Raw genomic sequence first — 17637 nt, 5'->3', positions numbered from 1 at the left:
CTGAGGTAGATACACTCCTTGGAGAGAACAATCTTGGTAGAAAGGGGGCTGTTTCTGCACAGGGAGACAGCTCAGGGGGCAGGAGTGTATGGAGAAGAGGTAACTATCAGGAGGAAGTGGGAGGGGAGCTGTTGCATTGTGGTAAACTGTGGTCAGTGTCATGAGACACAGTGTATGTGAACTGCTGTATGGAAAGTGAAGTTGCTCTGTAAATTTTCACCCAAATCACAATTTAAAAATTTTAAAAAAGGGGGAGTACCAGATTTGTTGGTTTGATAGAGCCTGATGGAACCACTGAGACTATGGCCCCTAGCTGCCCTTCAGGTCTGGAATTGAACCCACTCCTGTGGGTACCAGCCAAACAAAAGACAGGCATATGAGGTGAACATTTATATTAGGTAGACACACTCCTAGGAGAGATCAACCATGGGAGAATAGAAAGGCTGTGTATGCACAGGGAGACAGCTCGGGGCAGGAGTGCATGGGAGGGAAGGGCACAGGGAAGAGGTAACTATGGGGAGGAAGTGGGAGGAGAGCCGTTTCATTGTGGGAAATTGTAGTCAATGTCATGAGACAAAGTGTATATGAACTGCTGTATGGAAAGTGAATTTGCCCTGTAAACTTTCACCCAAATCACAATAAAAATTAAAACAAACCAACCAACAAACAAGGGTAAGGCAGAAACAAAACTTGTTGACTGGTGGGCCTCCTTATAGGATCATCAGGAGGGTACCTAGGAACCCTTTCCTCTAAATGCCATATCTGTGTTTTCTCTTTGGCTGGTCCATTGCCTCCTATCTTCTGCCTGGAGGGACAGCAATGAATCTGGGACCAGAAGAGAAGGGACTATGCATCTCTTTATTCATCACATAGACTGTAACTTAACCTCTGTTTCCAGCACAGCTGCTGTCCCTGACAACAGTTGTGCTTCTTATCTTCCAGTCCAGAGCCTTTTGGACCAATCTTTAGAGAGCTTAAGCCTGTCTTTGGCCATGGTGTGAGAGGCACATTTGCCTGGTTGTGCTAACTGGGGAAGAGGATCTGGGGGCCTAACTGCATCTAAATCTGACTTCAAATCAATCCTCTTCTTTATATTCTTACACACCTGTCCTTCAGAAGTTCCATGTGCGTCCAATTTCTAAGACTTTCTGGGGTTCTGTGGTGAGAGTTGACTTCCTATATGTTGACTCCCCCCTACATGAAAACCACAAGGTTTACAGAGGTATCATCAATGCTCTGGTTTATATGTAGATTTATTTTTTTGACTGACAGTAACACTTTAATTATTTAATTATAATCTCTTTATAATTTATCTTACTGACCTTCTGCCAAATGGAGATGATGAATAACAGGGCCATTTAAAAAAACCCAAGAATATTCTGATGTTTCATACATTTGATGAAGAACCATTTACACCTTAAGGAATATATGTTGAGAACTAACCACATTTTCTACAATGTCATATGTTAAGACTCAAACCAGTTCTCTCAAAGCTAGATTAAAGGTTACACTGTAGATGTAACATTCTTAAAAAGACACTTTAAGAACAAGAAAGTCCTTAATTTGATAAAAAATGACAAGGAAATATAACAGGAAATTTGTCACTTATAATAGACTAAAATCAAGTTTTAATTATTATTTGTTTCACCATGATTAGTTAACAGGCAGGTTCTGTGTTGTATATGTTTAGGTCTCGTCTGCCAAAAAGAAAACAAACAAACAAACAAACAAACAATTATATTAGGTCTGAACAGGCAAATTCTACTTTTAGCCCAAGTGAGAAGCTGATTCCCAACTTAAAGAGTGTCATAGAGCAACTCACAGAGTCTGCTTATGTAAAAGCTAAAGAGTTTTATTAAGGCATAGAAATGGTCCAGACCGGGAAGACATCCAAATTCACAGAGTGAATATGACTGCTCTGCTGGACAATGAGGAAGAAAACATTTTTGTACAGTTGGAGCAGGAACTTAAAATTACAAAATCATAATTGGCTAAAAGGCAGGGGAATCAAAGGCGGGCTATCATAAGCAGGGATTTAGCAGGGATAGGTGGATAAACATAAGTGGGATTACGTGATTGGTTAAAGGTACATAATTGCGAGCATAGATGCTCTTCAGTTTATTACAGGATGGTCACAGGACAATGGCAGCACTGGTATTTTGAGTAACCTCTTACAAAAATTGTTTTCTCAATCATTTCTGCTTTTGGGGGTCCCCTGTAAAGATGTATCGATGATGTTGAATATCAAGACCCTTTGGTATAAGCTATTATGTCTTATATCTGTTTGACCATAGTGGAAAGACCCTCTGGGAATATAGACTGTGATCTCCTGTACTTGTCAGACCTCAGAGAAAAAGAATGTATATGATAAGCATCAAGGTTAGAGGGACTGCTGTTAGAAAAGGCTGCTTTAAAATTCAACATGGATTCAAGATTCCTGCGAAGACTTTAAAATGGAGCTAAGGCTCTACTTTCAGACTGCTCTCACACAAGAGAAATCACATTGTTTTTGTTGTTATCCTTTCGTATGTTCCTTGCTTAAAGATGGGACTCATATTGTGATTCCATGGTCTTGTTTCTTTCCTCCAAATAGAGTGGGATCCACTCTTTTTAATCCAGCTCCAATCCTTGTCAGTCTGCTTAGTTCACCCACTCATCAACCTGCTTCTCAGCTTACACAATTTTATTGGCAACTCCTTATTCCTTTATTGTCATGTTAGCAAGATTTCAAGATATAACTCTGTGTTCAATCTGCTGAGTTTAACCAGAAGCCAAATCTGAAGTTTTCATTGTCTGAATTTTTTCTTTTTTATTGTGAAGGTTTGATTGACATTACAAAGGATCCAGATTTTGAAGGAATATATGATGAAGACATGAATGAAAATCCAACATACAATCCCAATAGCCCTGAAGAAAAAGCTGTATTTATGAAATATGCTGAAAATACTCTGTTAAAACTGACATTTAGTACCACACAAGTTCAACAGCATGAAAATGTCTTTATATTTGAAACAGCCTATTGGCTTACTAATGCTATAAAATATAATCAGGATTATCTTGATATTTGTACCTACCAGAGACTACAGCAAAGATTATATCTTCAAAAAAAGATTATTCAAAAACACTTAGAAAAGAAAAAAGATATCAGAAAAGGCATGGGATACCTGAAGTTAATATGTTTTCTAACTCCATTTCTACTGAGTTTAAAAAAGAAGATGAAAGTTCCATATTTAAATTCTCTGCTTAAACCTTTTTCAGGTAAGAGTATCACCAAAATGCAAACATAAAATATAGGCATATGTGGGTCCAGGCATGTAACCTAGTTGTAACTTGTTAACATAAAAACGGATAGAAGGTAAGAAAAAACAGAAAACAGAATCTAATGTAACTAAAATAATTAAAAATACTTAAAATATGGACATAGTATTGGAGTATGCATATATTAATATTAATTATTATTCATTATATTATTTATTAATGTTAATAAAATTGATATATAGTATTCAGAAATGTAACTCAAAAATATAACTTCAAGTTAAAAAGTAAAGTTCAGAAAGAATAAATTCTCTGACATTATTTACAACATAAACTAAAAACATACCAAAAAAACTATGTATCACTTATTAATGTGCATATATAGGCATCTTCCATCATCTTAATTTAATCCGTTCTTGAAAATATATTTGGATACAAGTTTTTGTATAGCAGGGGTTTATATTGCATTATTTTAAATGTAAAAGTAATGTGTTCTTAACTGATCCAAAATCATTAATTCCCCAAGTAACTCTAAAATTCAAATAATTCTAAAATACCTACATAAAAATTCACCAGTGATTTCTGCATAATATAAAGATCTGAAGCACCAACTACCTAATTATTTAGCTTAATGAACACATTGTGTACAGTATGCAACATGCCTGTAGTATTGGATTTCAGCTACATTTTTTTCTACACTGCAATGAACATGTGTTGTTGTTGTTGTTGTTGTTATGTGCCATTGAGTTGGACTCGACTCATAGAGACCCCTCCTTGGGTTTCCAAGGCAGTATCTCTACAGAAGTAGATTGCCCAACCTTCCTTCCAAGGAGTGGCTGGTGGGTTTGAACCGCCAGCCTTCTGGTTAGCAGTCAAGTGCCTTAGGCACTATGCTACCAGAGCTCCACAATGAACATGTACTATAATATAAATAATAAAATAACACAATAAAGATATATAATAAATGTAAAGAATATATAGCAAAATAAGCTAAATTAGACCACTCAAACAGATGAGATTTAAAACAAGGAATTTATTACAAAGTTTAGTCAGAGCTGGAGCAGTAAAAAGGGAGGCTTATGTTACTCAAATATCAATAACTATTAGAAACTTCTACCACTCCCAGGGTGCAGGACCAAAAGGGTAAGTGGTATTATTCAGGACACAGACACACCACAGTGCAGAGGCTGCTTCCAGAACTGCTCTGAGCAAGAAGCCAAGGAGCTCTGTGGAGTCCTGGTACCACTGCCACAACCATGCTCTCTGCCAGAGCTGAAAACAAGGCAGAAGGCTTCTTCCTCTCCCTCATCTCCGGTCTCCTGTCAGTACCTCCAGTGGGAGAACTATACTGAAATCCAGCAGTAAAGGAGCATACAAACTGTAATTTATGGGTCTTTGGAGAAGTATTGGAGAGCAGATGTGGGGGTAAGAGCCAGTAGACAAATAAATCAATACACCTGAGAGAATCTGGTGCCAAGACAAGGGAAGTAGAGATATTCCTCCCTGTTGCTGAATTGTGGGTGAAGATGAGTAAGCATTTGCTGGTGAAGGAATGTGAAAAACAGTAAATCCCTGAAGTTGGTTGTTATCTAAAGAAGTGGGGAGCTGTGGTGGCATAGTGCCTAAGGCACTTGACTGCTAACCAGAAGGCTGGAGGTACAAACCCACGAGCCACTCCTCAGAAGGAAGGTTGGGCAATTTCTTCCATAGTGATACCACTTCGGAAACCCAAGAATGGGTCTCTATGACTTGGGTCCGACTAGACAGCCATATTAACAACAAAAGAAGTGGTAGTGGACTCAAGATGCCAGAAGTAGCTGCTACAAACTGTTGTCTAAAACTGTAATAGAAGTAATAGAAAGCAAAAAGAAAAACGATACCTGAAAATTGATGTCTGCATTCCCTTTGCTTATGATTATATACCTTCTAAGAACATGTGCTTGTGGTTGAAGTTTAGAATGTGATTATGTCATGATCACTCTCACTTGCAACAGCAACCATTTGTCTGTAGGTTAAAACATTTTTTTAGAGATTTGGCTGTGAATATTTGTGGATCCCGTTCTTCCTCTTCCTCTAACTAACAATAAACACCAGGTTCAAGAAATGCCTCCATAAAAGATTCTTCACTATGTGATGTTAAAGTAGGCTTACTGAATTTCTTCATAAGCTTAACTTTTTTCTAGAGGAACATACTTGATGTGGAAAGATGATGATAATGCAAAAGATGTTTAAACAACAGGGCTGCTGCAAACTATTCCTCCTTCCCAGATTAGCACACAATTTAAACATTTTCAGTAGCATCCAAGCATATACATTTCTTTTCAGAAGGCATATTTTTAGTAGAAATTTTTGCAAATGATCCAGTGAAAATTAGGATAGTGAGAATTCAGATAGTGAGGATTACCCATATAAGTGAACTATTTAAAAACAGAACTATGACACTGCTTGTCCTTGGTGAGGCGGTCCATGGGACTGGAAAGGCCTTACTTAAAAGGGATATTAGCTATATCTTTAATGTTTTCTTAAACTATTGAAAGCAAATATGACTAAATGTTAGTAGTTTAATCTAGGTTGTAAGATTAGGGTGTTATCTTATTCTTTGTACTTCTCTATATCTTTTCAATTTCTCAAAATACATTATACACCTTACATTGAGGAAACCATATTCTGCTAACAACTAAAAATAATGAACAAACCTAATCTGGCTAGGATTTTAGAAAATCATGTTTTAATAAATATTACATGTATGGTTGCATTACATTCCAGAAGAATCAGCTTGTTCTTTTTGTCATGTGAGAAATACTTATTTCTTTATACTATCTCTTTTTACCTAAACCAGCTCAGGTTCTTATTTATTTGACCAAAGGTTCCCTAAGACATAGAATTTCAATGATTGTGTTATATCTTCCTGGTAAAGGAGGTAAGATATTAGTGTTAAACTTAAAGAAAATAATAAGTAAATAGTGTTTTGACTATACTTTTAACATATCTGTGCAATGTAGCTACAGAAAATGCCCAAAATGTATGATATAAATATATTTTAATGCTTAAAATGTTTATGTATATCAAGTGTAAATAATTTAATAATATTTAATTGTCAAGATTTTAATTTCATATGGAAATTTTTCACTTCGTTTAGATGAATGAGAATTTAGATCTCCAAACTGTAATTTTTTATGCACTGTTCCCTTTTAAATAACTTTTTTTTTTTTTCCTGGAGATGACAAAGTCAAGACAGAACGAGAATTGCCTCCATTTATTTTGGGACGAGATTTTAAATGCCAGAATTTCCACTACAAAGAGGATCAATATTTCCATGTTCATGGAGGAATTGAATTTGATATCAGCACCCCTCCAATCGAGAATGCTTTGGGAGATTTTCAGGTTTAAACTATTATCACTTCCAAAATGGTTTGTCATTTCCCAGGTCTTATCCTAATCTCTAGCCAAAGTCTCTGTTGGTACAGACAGTAGGCAGTTCCCCAAATAATTATCCTTACAATCACAAATTTATCCATGTATTATTTAACATACATGTGTTAAGTGTAACTATATTATTAGATATGAGCTCTGGTGGTGTAGCACCTAAGGCACTTGACTGCTAACCAGAAGGCTAGTGGTTCAAACCCACCAGCCACTCCTCGGAAGGAAGATGGGGCAATCTACTTCCATAATGATACTGCCTCAGAAAATCAAGGAGGGGTCACTATGAGTCGGATCTGAGTTGGTGGCAGTGAGGTTTTGTTTTGTTTTGTTTTGTTTTTTAATGTTAGATATCAAGGAGCTTTGGTGGTATAGTGGTTAAGGTTGGTGGTTTGAGCTCACCAACCACTCTGAGGAAGAAAGATGGGGCTGTCTGCTTCCATAAAGATTTAAACCTTGAAAACCTACTGGAGATCACTGTGGGTCAGAATCGACTTGATGGCAGTGAGTTTGTTTTTTGGAGTGTTGGGTCTTAGTGATAAAATCATAAATAAGATAGGTACAACTGTTATCCTCAAAGCACTTACAAACTTCATATGTGCCCAAGAATAGTTCACTAGCGTGCTGAAGAAATCCCTGAACAGTTAATACAAAGTCTTCCATTTGCTGCCAAGATTAGTATTAGCACTAGAGTCCTCTAGAGTTTGGGAACAGTAATCTTCATCTGAAATTTGGTATAAACACTATACGTTTCAATTGTCAACAGTATTCTACCTTCTCTATATTATATATCTTTTTTTTTACCCCTTTATTCCCAAAGTAGGATTTGGATGCTTGCAGATAACTCTCAAGGTCTTGTGGGATACTGTATTAAAAATTTGTCATTTACATATATAAAATTTCATCTAAAAGAAGTCTTACTATTGTTTAGAGTTGTTGAAAGATAATTATAGTAACATAATTCATATTTTAGAACAATATAGAAAAAATCCGGGATTGTGCTGTTAATACTTTTATAGAAGATTCAGGATACAAAGAATATTACTCAATACCAGTCATGGAATTTCATGGAAAAAGGTAAGAAACTTTCAGCATTTATTTGTAGTAGCTACTACTTATTGAAAGTTAGGAACTGTGTACCAGAGAAAAGAGGATAGCATCAAAATGCAAAGGTAGACTTAGAACCTCAAGATGGAGATTTCCTCATAAATGACATATTGACTGAAGTATTAAATTGTATTATTCTTTGATACATCCTGTGTAATAAGACTTAGAGCTTGTTAATAGTTTTTATAATTAACACAGTGGTTAAATAGGGGTGGAGGTGGGGATCAGATCCTATGGGTCAACTGAAAAGCAAAGAATTCAGCATGTACCATTCATTTCCATTAGAAATCTGACTTAAAAATCTCTTCCTCGACTGGCTCTTGTTATACCTGTCATCTTTGGAGCAGGTAGATGTCTCCCGGTAGGACTAGAATATTTTGTGTGTTGTCTTCTTGGATTTTCACATCCTGAACACTGTATTTTGAAAATAGGAGCTTAGCAGTACCTTGGATTGGAGGTAGAAGTTTGAGATTTTTTAAGAGCATATAGGTTTTTTGTTTTAAGGAAGGGAAGTAGTTGAAAAAATAGGGCCAATTTTGAGACTAAGAATATCAGCTTTTAAGGGGTGGATGGCAGAGGAAGAGAAACCCAGCCAAGGAGACTGAGAAGGATTAATAGAGGAGAAGAGAACCAAGAGAAGAAAATATCATGGAAGCCAAAAGTAAAGAGAATCTTAAGAATATAGAAATAATTAAAAGCATCAAATGCTATAGAGAAAAATGACACATAAATTTAAGATTGAGAAGAATCCTCTAAATTTGGAATCACTTTAGAAGAGAATTTCAGTGCAGTTGTGATGCAGACATTGTTGCAATGGGATGTCACAGTGGAATGGTTTCTTTATTTCCTAACTGATGCACAGCAGTTGGCCATCAGTGTTGGTGAATGACAGGTAGATGGATCTGAATTTACAGGCTTTCAAAACCAGTGTAAGCTTGTTTCCCAGACCCAGCCAGCATATAAAAGATTTTTCATAGGGGCTGAAGAGTAGAATTGGGGGAATAAATGAGAAGTAAAGAATAAAGTACAAGGATACTAAGTTTCTTCAAAGATACATGGCAGTGAGGAAAAATAAGAGAAGGCAAAGAAAGAAGCAGGATAAAGGATAAAATGTGGATCTTTCCATTGAATTCTCCTTGGGTGCACATGTACTACTAGAGCTAAAATCAGAAGACCATATGGCTAATGACCTCCATGATTTTGAAGGGAACCAAGCAGCAGATGTCAAGCCTCTGGTAGGTACAGGTGGTAGGCGTATCCCTGGAGGGGTAAATATCTACTCAGGGGCCCAGCCCCTATTGGCTTACTCTGCATACAACTCTTACCAAGCTAAATGGTGAATAAACCTTGGTTCTCCAAGGTTCTGGCAAGCTGTTGAGGTATCAGTGATGCTGGGAATGCATGGAAGTAGCTGGGATAAACACTACTTGGTGAGAGATTGTTGTTGGTAGAAGAGTATGGTTGGTGTAAGCACACTGTCATAACACTGTACGTGATCCAGGCATGTTGCAATGGGATATCATAGTCAAACTGTTTCTTTAGTTTCTGACTAATGCACAGCATTTGGCCATCAGTGTTGGTGAATGGCAGGTAGATGGATCTGAATTTATAAGCTTTCCAATCCAGTATAAGCTTGTTTCCCAGATCCAGTCAGCATAGCAAAAGAGTAAAAACTGAGTAAAGTAATAATCAGTTTTTTCCTGACCCTTGAACAATTAATAGAGAAAGCTTTGTTTTCTCTAAAATAAACCCCACTTAATTATTCCTGAGAATTTTGGGGTATAGTTCATATACTCATGGATCAGCACTCTCAGCTACTATGAGGTTATCTGCACTTTCCTCCTTTCCTGCCCAGCCTCTCTGTGATCATCTATCACTAGATCCCCTGGTGCCCAAGAATGCCCATTAAGGTAGTTCAACATGAATGCCATTGTTGCCTGGTCCCCCAGAATTATTTATTTTACCAAGAGACTACTGGTCACTTATGAAAATAGGGCCTGTTCCACTAGCCCCCTACTTGTGTCCAGAGACATCTAAACCTTAGACCGATTTTAGGCTCAGGTTGGAACCTCTCACAATAACAGGTAAAAATAGGGTCCACAGTCATTTGTCAATGAAACCCAGTCATTTGGCAGTCCATCAAAGTAGAAGAACTCACAAATGATCAAGATGACAATTACTGGGAGCCAATAGGTAAAATGATACAGGTACTAAAATGCCCTGTTTAGGGAAAAGCATACAGATCTGCTGCAAAAGACATCTTTAAAGTGCTGGAGAGCAAAGATGTCTCCTTGAAGACTAAGGAGCGCCTAACCCAAGCCATAGTATTTTCAATCATCTCATATGCATGTGAAAGCTGGACAATAAATAAGGAAGACTAAAGAAGAGTTGATGCTTTAGAGTTGTGGTGCTGGCGAAGAATACTGAAAGTACTATGGACTGTCAAGAACTAACAAATCTGTCCTGGAAAAGTGCAGCCAGAATGCTCCTTGGAAGCAAGAATGTCCAGATTTCATGTCATACTTGGTCATGTTGTCAGAAAGGTCCATTCCCTGAAGAAGGATATTATGCTGGGTAAAGTGGAGGGTCGATGAAAAAGGGGAAGGTCCTCCATGAGATGGGTTGACACAGTGGCTGCAATGATGGGCTCAGGTATAGCAAGGATTGTGGGGCTGGCCCAGGACCAGGCAGTGTTTCTTTCTATTGTACATAGGGTTGCTATGAGTCAGAGCCAACTTGAGAGCACCTAACAACAACAACAACATACAAGCATCATAACGGTGTTGTGAATATTGGGGAGGCAGGTGAGAAACCAACTTCATGTGACAGTGGTGTATCAGAGAAATGTGGTGCCAGACACCTTCTACCATAGTCCCTAACTTGGCACAGATTCTCATGCAGAAGAATGAGAGGAGTTATTTTAAAAGTGAGGCTCCCTCAAAGTCCCTGCAGATGACTACACTTGGGGTTTTGAATAAGGACAATGGTGTGTCACCATGCAGTACTTGGATATGGGCTCCCTGGCTCAAATATACAGTCACTCACCTCATAACACTGGCCACCTGGGCTTTCTTTGTAGTCAATAATCATTGCTAACATTCTTAACACTTGGCCTACAGAATTCAACCATGGGAATCACAAAATGCTCTTGTCAGAGACGCTTTCAGGGTGCAGCAACCTTCACCACCTGGTTACCAAGTTAGGACAGCTCTCAACTGGTTCTGGATGCTTGATTTTTATTGTATGACTAGAGTGTATTTCTAGAAGAAAGCAGTTCACCTTCCCATGTGTTGGCTGAATTTACAAATCTGTCTTATTGCATGAGAAAAGTGATCTAAGGCTACATCACTGAATATCAGATTCCCTCTGTGCCCCAAAGGTGGCTAACAGCTCCTGTTCCCATAGCAATTTACTACAGCCAGCTCTTGGAGAAGTACATGAAAAGGCAGAGGCTGCTGGCACTGGGATTCTCTTGGAGCAGTATGATAGAGCCGGGCCAGGTGATAGATAAAAGGACATTCAGAGTGCTCTCCCATGCCTAGCTCCAAGAAGGAAGTCTTGTGGGATTTGGGGGAACATGTTGGTGGTTTCCAGTCATATCAGTGTGTACAGTGGGCTTGTTGCACTAGGTATCCCTATAGCTGCGTAAGGCTCTAGGTTCTACCACCACTGTGAATTGAAGGCCATTCAAAACCAAATTCAGAACAATACCTACTCCTCAGTTTTGCAGGCTGAAGGTATAGTAAGTTAGGCAAGTCCGTGTTGATGAAAGTGGAACCCCTACAAGTTGCAACCCATGGACAAAGTGATGAGCCCTACCACCTGGCCTGCCACTGCACTGGCTAGGTACAGATGATGACACCCTTCAGTTTATACACCTGTGGTCTAGTTGTCTTTTGAGGTGAGAGGTTTAGATAGGAAGAGTGGGACCCATAAATAAGTGTGAACAGGTTTTCAAACATGCCTCTATTCATGCACTGACATTTATTATATCCAGAAAGTTGAGACTGGATAAGAGCTAAACCACTTCATAACAGAGTATTTCCCTGAGACCTTCCTATAACTAACCTTTCGGGCCAAGTGATTTTCTCCTAATCTTCTGGGCAAGAAGTTGTCTTAGCACAGAGTCCCTGACCCACTTCCCTGGAAATCTGTACAGTGGAATGAATTTTTTAGCACCCTTAGAGGAATTTGTAGAACTTAAACAACAGAATTTCAAGACATAGATTATTCCTGTCAACAATAATGTATATGCAGCAATAAAATAAAATAAATTCTTAAATCCTGTCAATAATATTGTTTTTGCATAAATAAATAATGCTCTAAAGCATTACAGCAAAACTGCCTTAAGAGGCCTTCCACTGGCAGAGGTAGGGTCAGCAGCTAAAATGCTCACTGTTAAATCTGGGCTTTGGGAAAGAAACATTAATAGACAACAGTGGAAGAATGCCATGATTAGCCTTTCTCTAATGAGAAGTGACACCAGCAAATAGAGTAATTGGAAATTTTGTCACTTTTTCATTCCAGAGTGATAGGGGCCTAGGGCTGTTGCAAGCCCCACCTACATCCCAGGGATTGGGTTGGACATTGATTGGTTGGGAGTTTCTTTAGTTCACTGCTGTAGTGAAGAAAAGCTAAGGAGCCTCTACCCAAAGCAGCATCCATGGGCTTTTCAGGTTAGACTCATAGTAAAGCCTTGAGGAAGCAAATATAGACATGACTAGATTAAAAGAGTTAACATATAATTTCTTAAGCAAATGGCTGGAAGGTAAACTTGGACTTTGTAAGCCAGAGTTTAGGGCTCCCAGTGACTTTAGGCAGTACCTCTGCTCAACGGCATGGGAAAGACAGAGCTAATTCAAAGGGCCAATAGGGAGAAGATATTTGCAGTATAAAGACTTGATTAGTAATAACTGGTAATCATGCTATTAAAATACTTACAATAGAGTACAATTTAAATAATTTTTTTTATATTGAATTACTATAGAGCATCAAGTTTTGCCAGCATAGAAAAAAAGTAGTAAATTACTTCAAAGTTAGAAAAACTTGTCTTTTTTAAAATTTTTTTATAGCTACTATGTGATCTGTTTTGAACTTGAAACTTTCTATCAGCAACTATATAAGACACAGTGGTGGGGAGCTATAAATGAAATCGTGAACACTCTGAGACCAAAAAGACTTCCACTGACAGATGCACAATTACATGAACAATTTAAGAAAAAATTTGGTTTCAAAAAAGCTATGAAATGCAAGGTATCTCAGTGATTTTCACATAATTTAGTATAAAAAGTTATATATTATATATATATGTATCAAATTATTTTGATCTTAGTGATAAACAATAGGTTAAATTGTTTGCAATACAATCAAAGTCTATATAATCTGAGTTATAAATTTCTGGCAGGATATAAAACCATTTAAAGAACTGGACTATGGTTAATTTTAACAATGGCTAATACTGATTACTTACTTACTTAAATGCCAAACACTATTATAAATCCATTCAACTCCGTAAGAGACCTACCCACCACTGCCATCGAGTCAATTCTGACTCATAGCGACCCTCATTGGGTTGCCACGGCTGTAAATATTTACAGAAGTAGAATGCCTCGTTTTCCTCCTGCAGAGCAGCTGACAGGTTTGAACTGCCCAGCTTCTGGTTAGCAGCTAAATGCCTTACCCACTATATCACCAGAGCTCCTTCTGTAAGAGAGGGTACTTGTAGTATTATCATTATTCCTATTTTGCAACTGAGACATATATGGCACGAAGAATTAAGAACCTAGCCCAAATCATATAGTTGGTAAAAGGCAGAACCAGACTTTAGTTCTGGCAATTAAACCTAAGAACAAATCTAACATCTAAATTAAATCTCTATGTCTGCTTCAATGAGCTATGATTCAGAGTTTCTGGAACTAATAAATGAAGCGGTGAGGTTGGCAGTTTCAAAGAGTACATTGGCATTTACTTAACCATTTATTTAATATGTTCATAAATGTAAAATTTTAGTAACTTTAAAACTTTCATCTAATTTTAAAATAGTAAGTAGTCAGCATGTCTGAATGAAGAGTGTGACTTTTTTACTTCTCAATTTTGAGACCTAGAGCAAAAGAAGACAAACTGTATTTCAATAGCTAGACGTTTCAAGTTTCTAGAGATCTAAGTTAGATTGATTTTGAATCAGAGAAGGAGTCAATGATCTTTATCTGCTTTTAAAGTATCATAGATAATTTGTTTTAAAATAACACTTTGTTTTAAAATGTCTCCAAAGAAGGATCTTCAATTTCTTAAAAGAAGGAAGGGGGTGGGGAGAACCTTTCCAAAATTACTCTTTAAAGCTCTTGATGTTTCTTTATAGATCTAAAAACTTTCATCATTATCCAGTGAGACACCTTCCACATGGATTTTGTGAAAATTCTTTTGCAATTGAGTATCAGTTATGTAATTATATTAATATAGCTCATATCTTTTATTCTCCTTAAACCAAAATTTAAGCATATTTTGAAAAAAAAAAAACTAATTCTGTCTTTTTTAATAATTTTAGAGTATCCCATTTGGTATGAAGTCTGCTGTTGAAAAAGGGTTATCTGCTGTTTTCCACACATTTAGCCGTAAAACCTCAAGTTCAACGATCAACGTTTCAGATGAAGGAGGTTATGCTATTTTCCATCATGCTGCTCTACACAACAGAGTTGCTATTATATGTCAACTGTGCAATGCTAACTTTAATGTCAACCAAAGACGGTTTGTCATGTTCAGCCAAGGTACCATAATATTTTTAAAACCTAAATTGTTTTATTTTATCCTTTATTCAGCATTAAGAATGCATGTTGATCTTAGAGCAAGGTTAAAATTTGTTATTGGTATCTATTGACTTGAATTATCCCTGATAATGCTTCTGAGGTATATGGCAGTGCACTCTTCCTGAGTTCATTCAGTTAACGTATTTTATGGAATACTGTTTTTACTAGCATATATATCCTCTTTCCCCCAATTTCTGTAATACCTGGAATAAAATATAGGCATGTCAGCCAGTATTTTTGACAGGACCAATTGGCAAGAAGGTGGAGGAGGAGGAAGAAAGGGGATGGAATAGGAATTTGAAAATAGGAATTTTTTAAAATAATACATTTATTGAGATGTAATTCACATATGATAACATTCACACTTTTAAAGTGTACAGTGTAAAGTGGTTTTTAATATATTCAGAATTTTGCAACTATCATCACTTTATAATTCCAGAATATTTTCCTTATCCCAAAAAGAAACCACATACTCATTAACAGACACTCCTCATTACTTCCTCCATCAACACTCTGGCAACTAATCTGTTTTTTCACTGGATTTGCCTATTCTGGATATTTCATGTAACATTTGTCCTTTTGTGTCTGGCTTCTCTCACTTAGCATAATGTGTTCATAGGGAGCTCTGGTGGCATAGTGGATAAGACCTTTGGCTACTAACCCCAAGGTTGGTGGTTCAAATCCATCAGCTGCTCATGAGAGGGAAATGATGCAACGTACTTCTATAAAGATTTACAGCCTTGGAAACCTATTGGGGGTCTCTATGAGTCATAATCAATTTGATGACAGTGGGTTTGTTTTTTCTGGGGTTTAATGTGTACATGATTCATCCATGTTGTAGCATGTATCAGTATGCCATTCCTTTTATAGCTGTATAATATTCCGTAGTATGTATATATCACATTTTTTATCCATTCCTCAGTTAGTGGACATTTAGGCTGTTTCCACTTTTTAACTATTATGAATTATGCTGCTGTGAATATTCATGTACATGTTTTTGTATGGACATATACAAAATTTAAGAGTAGAGTTGCTGGGCCATATGGCAACTCTATATTTAACTTTTTGAGTTACTCAACTGTTTTCCACAGGGGTATCATTTTACTATCTCATTAGCAACATATGATGGTTCCAATTTCTTCATATTCTCACCAACACTTGTTATGGTACAGCTTCTTGATTTTAGCCACATGTTGCTGTTAGGTGCCATGGAGTCAGTTCCAACTCATAGTGACCCTACGTGCAACAGAATGAAACACTACACCATTCTCACAATCATTGCTATCTTTTAGCCCATCAATGCAGCCCGTGTGTTGATCCACCTCATTGAGGGTCTTCCTTTTTTTTTGCTGACCCTCCATTTTAGTGTGTGTAAAGTGGCATCTCACTGTGGCTCTGATTTGGATTTCCCTAATAATTAAAAATGTTGAGTATCTTTTCATGTGCATATTGGTCATTTGTATATCTTCTTTGGAGAAATGTCTATTCAAATACTGTGCTCATTTTCAATTAGGTTGTCTTTTTATTGCTGAGTTGCAAGGGTTCTTAATGTATTCTGGATACAAGTGCCTTATTAGACATACCAAAGCCCCCAAAAAGCCAAACTCACTGCAGTTGAGTGGATTCGACTCACAGTTACCCCTCCTTGGGTTTCCGAGGCAGTATCTCTATGGAAGTAGATTGCCCACGCTTCCTTCTGAGGAGTGGCTGGTGGGTTTGAACTGCCAGCCTTCTGGTTAGCAGTCAAATACCTTAGGCACCATGCCATGAGAGATCTTATTAGACATGTGGTTTACAAATATTTTCTCCCATTCCCTGGGTTCTTTTTCACTTTCCTAATAATGCCCTTTTAAGTGCAAAAGTTTTAAATTTTAATGATGTCCATTTTGTCTATTTTTTTCTGTTGTTGCCTGTGCTTTTTGTATCATGTCTAAAAAAAACCACTGCCACATTCCAAGGTTACAAAGATTTACACCTCTGTTTTCTTCTAAAAGTTTCAGAGTTTTAGCTCTTTAGATTTGTAATCCATTTTGAATTAATTTTTGTATATGATGTGAGGTAGGAGCCCATGTTCATTTTTTTGCATGTGCATATCTACTTGTCTTAGCACCATTCATTCATGAAAAAAACTTATTTTTCCTTCCCCTTGCCTTGACACCCTTGTCAAAAAATTGACTGTAAAAATAAGTTTCATTTTAGATTCTCAATTCTATTCCTTTGATGTATATTTCTATCCTTTTGCCAGTACCATCAGTCTTGCTTACTTTAGTTTTGCAGTATGCTTTAAAATCAGAAAATGTGAGTCCTCTTTTTCAAAGTTGTTTTGGATATTTTGGGCACCTTATAATTACATATGGATTTTAGGATCAGCTTTCAATTTCTGGAGAAAAAAAAAATAGGTAGCTAGGATATTGATGGAGATTGTGTTGAATCTGTAGATCAATTTAAGGAGTGTTGCCATCTTAACAATGTTAAGACTTCCAATCCATGAATACAGATGCCTTTCCATTAATTAAAGTTGTCTTTAATTTCTTTCAACAGTGCTTTGTAGATTTCAGTGCACAACTCATACTGTTTTTGTTAAATTTATCCCTAAGTATTTTATTTTTTGATATTATTGTAAATATAATTCTTAATTTTATTTTCAAATAATTCATTGCTAGTGTATAGAAGAGAGCTCTGGTAGAGTAGTGCCTAAGGCATTTGACTGCTAACCAGAAGGCTGGCGGTTCAAACCCACCAGCCACTCCTCGGAAGGAAGATGGGGCAATCTACTTCCATAGTGATACTGCCTCGGAAACCCGAGAGGGGTCACCATGAGTCGGGTCCAACTCGACGGCACATAACAACCACAACAACAGTGTATAAAAATGCAATTTGTTTATGTATATTGATCTTGTATCCTGCATCCTTGCCAAATTCATTATTAGTTCTATTTTTTTTTGTGGATTCTAAAAGATTAGGACTATTCAAGATCATATCATCTGTGAATAGAGTTTTACTTCTTCCTTTCCAATTTGGATATCTCTCTCTCGCTTTCTTTTTTTCC

At 37.0% G+C, this 17637-nt stretch overlaps 1 protein-coding gene across 1 annotated transcript in view; it reads left to right on the top strand.

Moving 5' to 3' along the window:
- The window catches only part of ANKAR (ankyrin and armadillo repeat containing), a 73795-nt gene that overhangs the window by 13578 nt on the left and 42580 nt on the right, over positions 1-17637 (top strand). Inside the window, exons 2-6 of the mRNA XM_007951573.2 lie at positions 2821-3258; positions 6476-6639; positions 7652-7755; positions 12858-13038; positions 14330-14549. Of these exons, the coding sequence (XP_007949764.1) occupies positions 2821-3258; positions 6476-6639; positions 7652-7755; positions 12858-13038; positions 14330-14549 (1107 nt within the window). The remainder of the gene's footprint in view (positions 1-2820; positions 3259-6475; positions 6640-7651; positions 7756-12857; positions 13039-14329; positions 14550-17637) is intronic.

Source organism: Orycteropus afer, unplaced genomic scaffold (genome assembly GCF_000298275.1).
Source record: "Orycteropus afer afer isolate SDZICR_OR568_19922 unplaced genomic scaffold, OryAfe1.0 scaffold00001, whole genome shotgun sequence".
In the NCBI taxonomy this organism is placed as follows: Eukaryota; Metazoa; Chordata; class Mammalia; order Tubulidentata; family Orycteropodidae; genus Orycteropus; species Orycteropus afer.
Note: the sequence above shows the minus strand (reverse complement) of the source record. Positions and strands in the feature narration are given on the sequence as shown.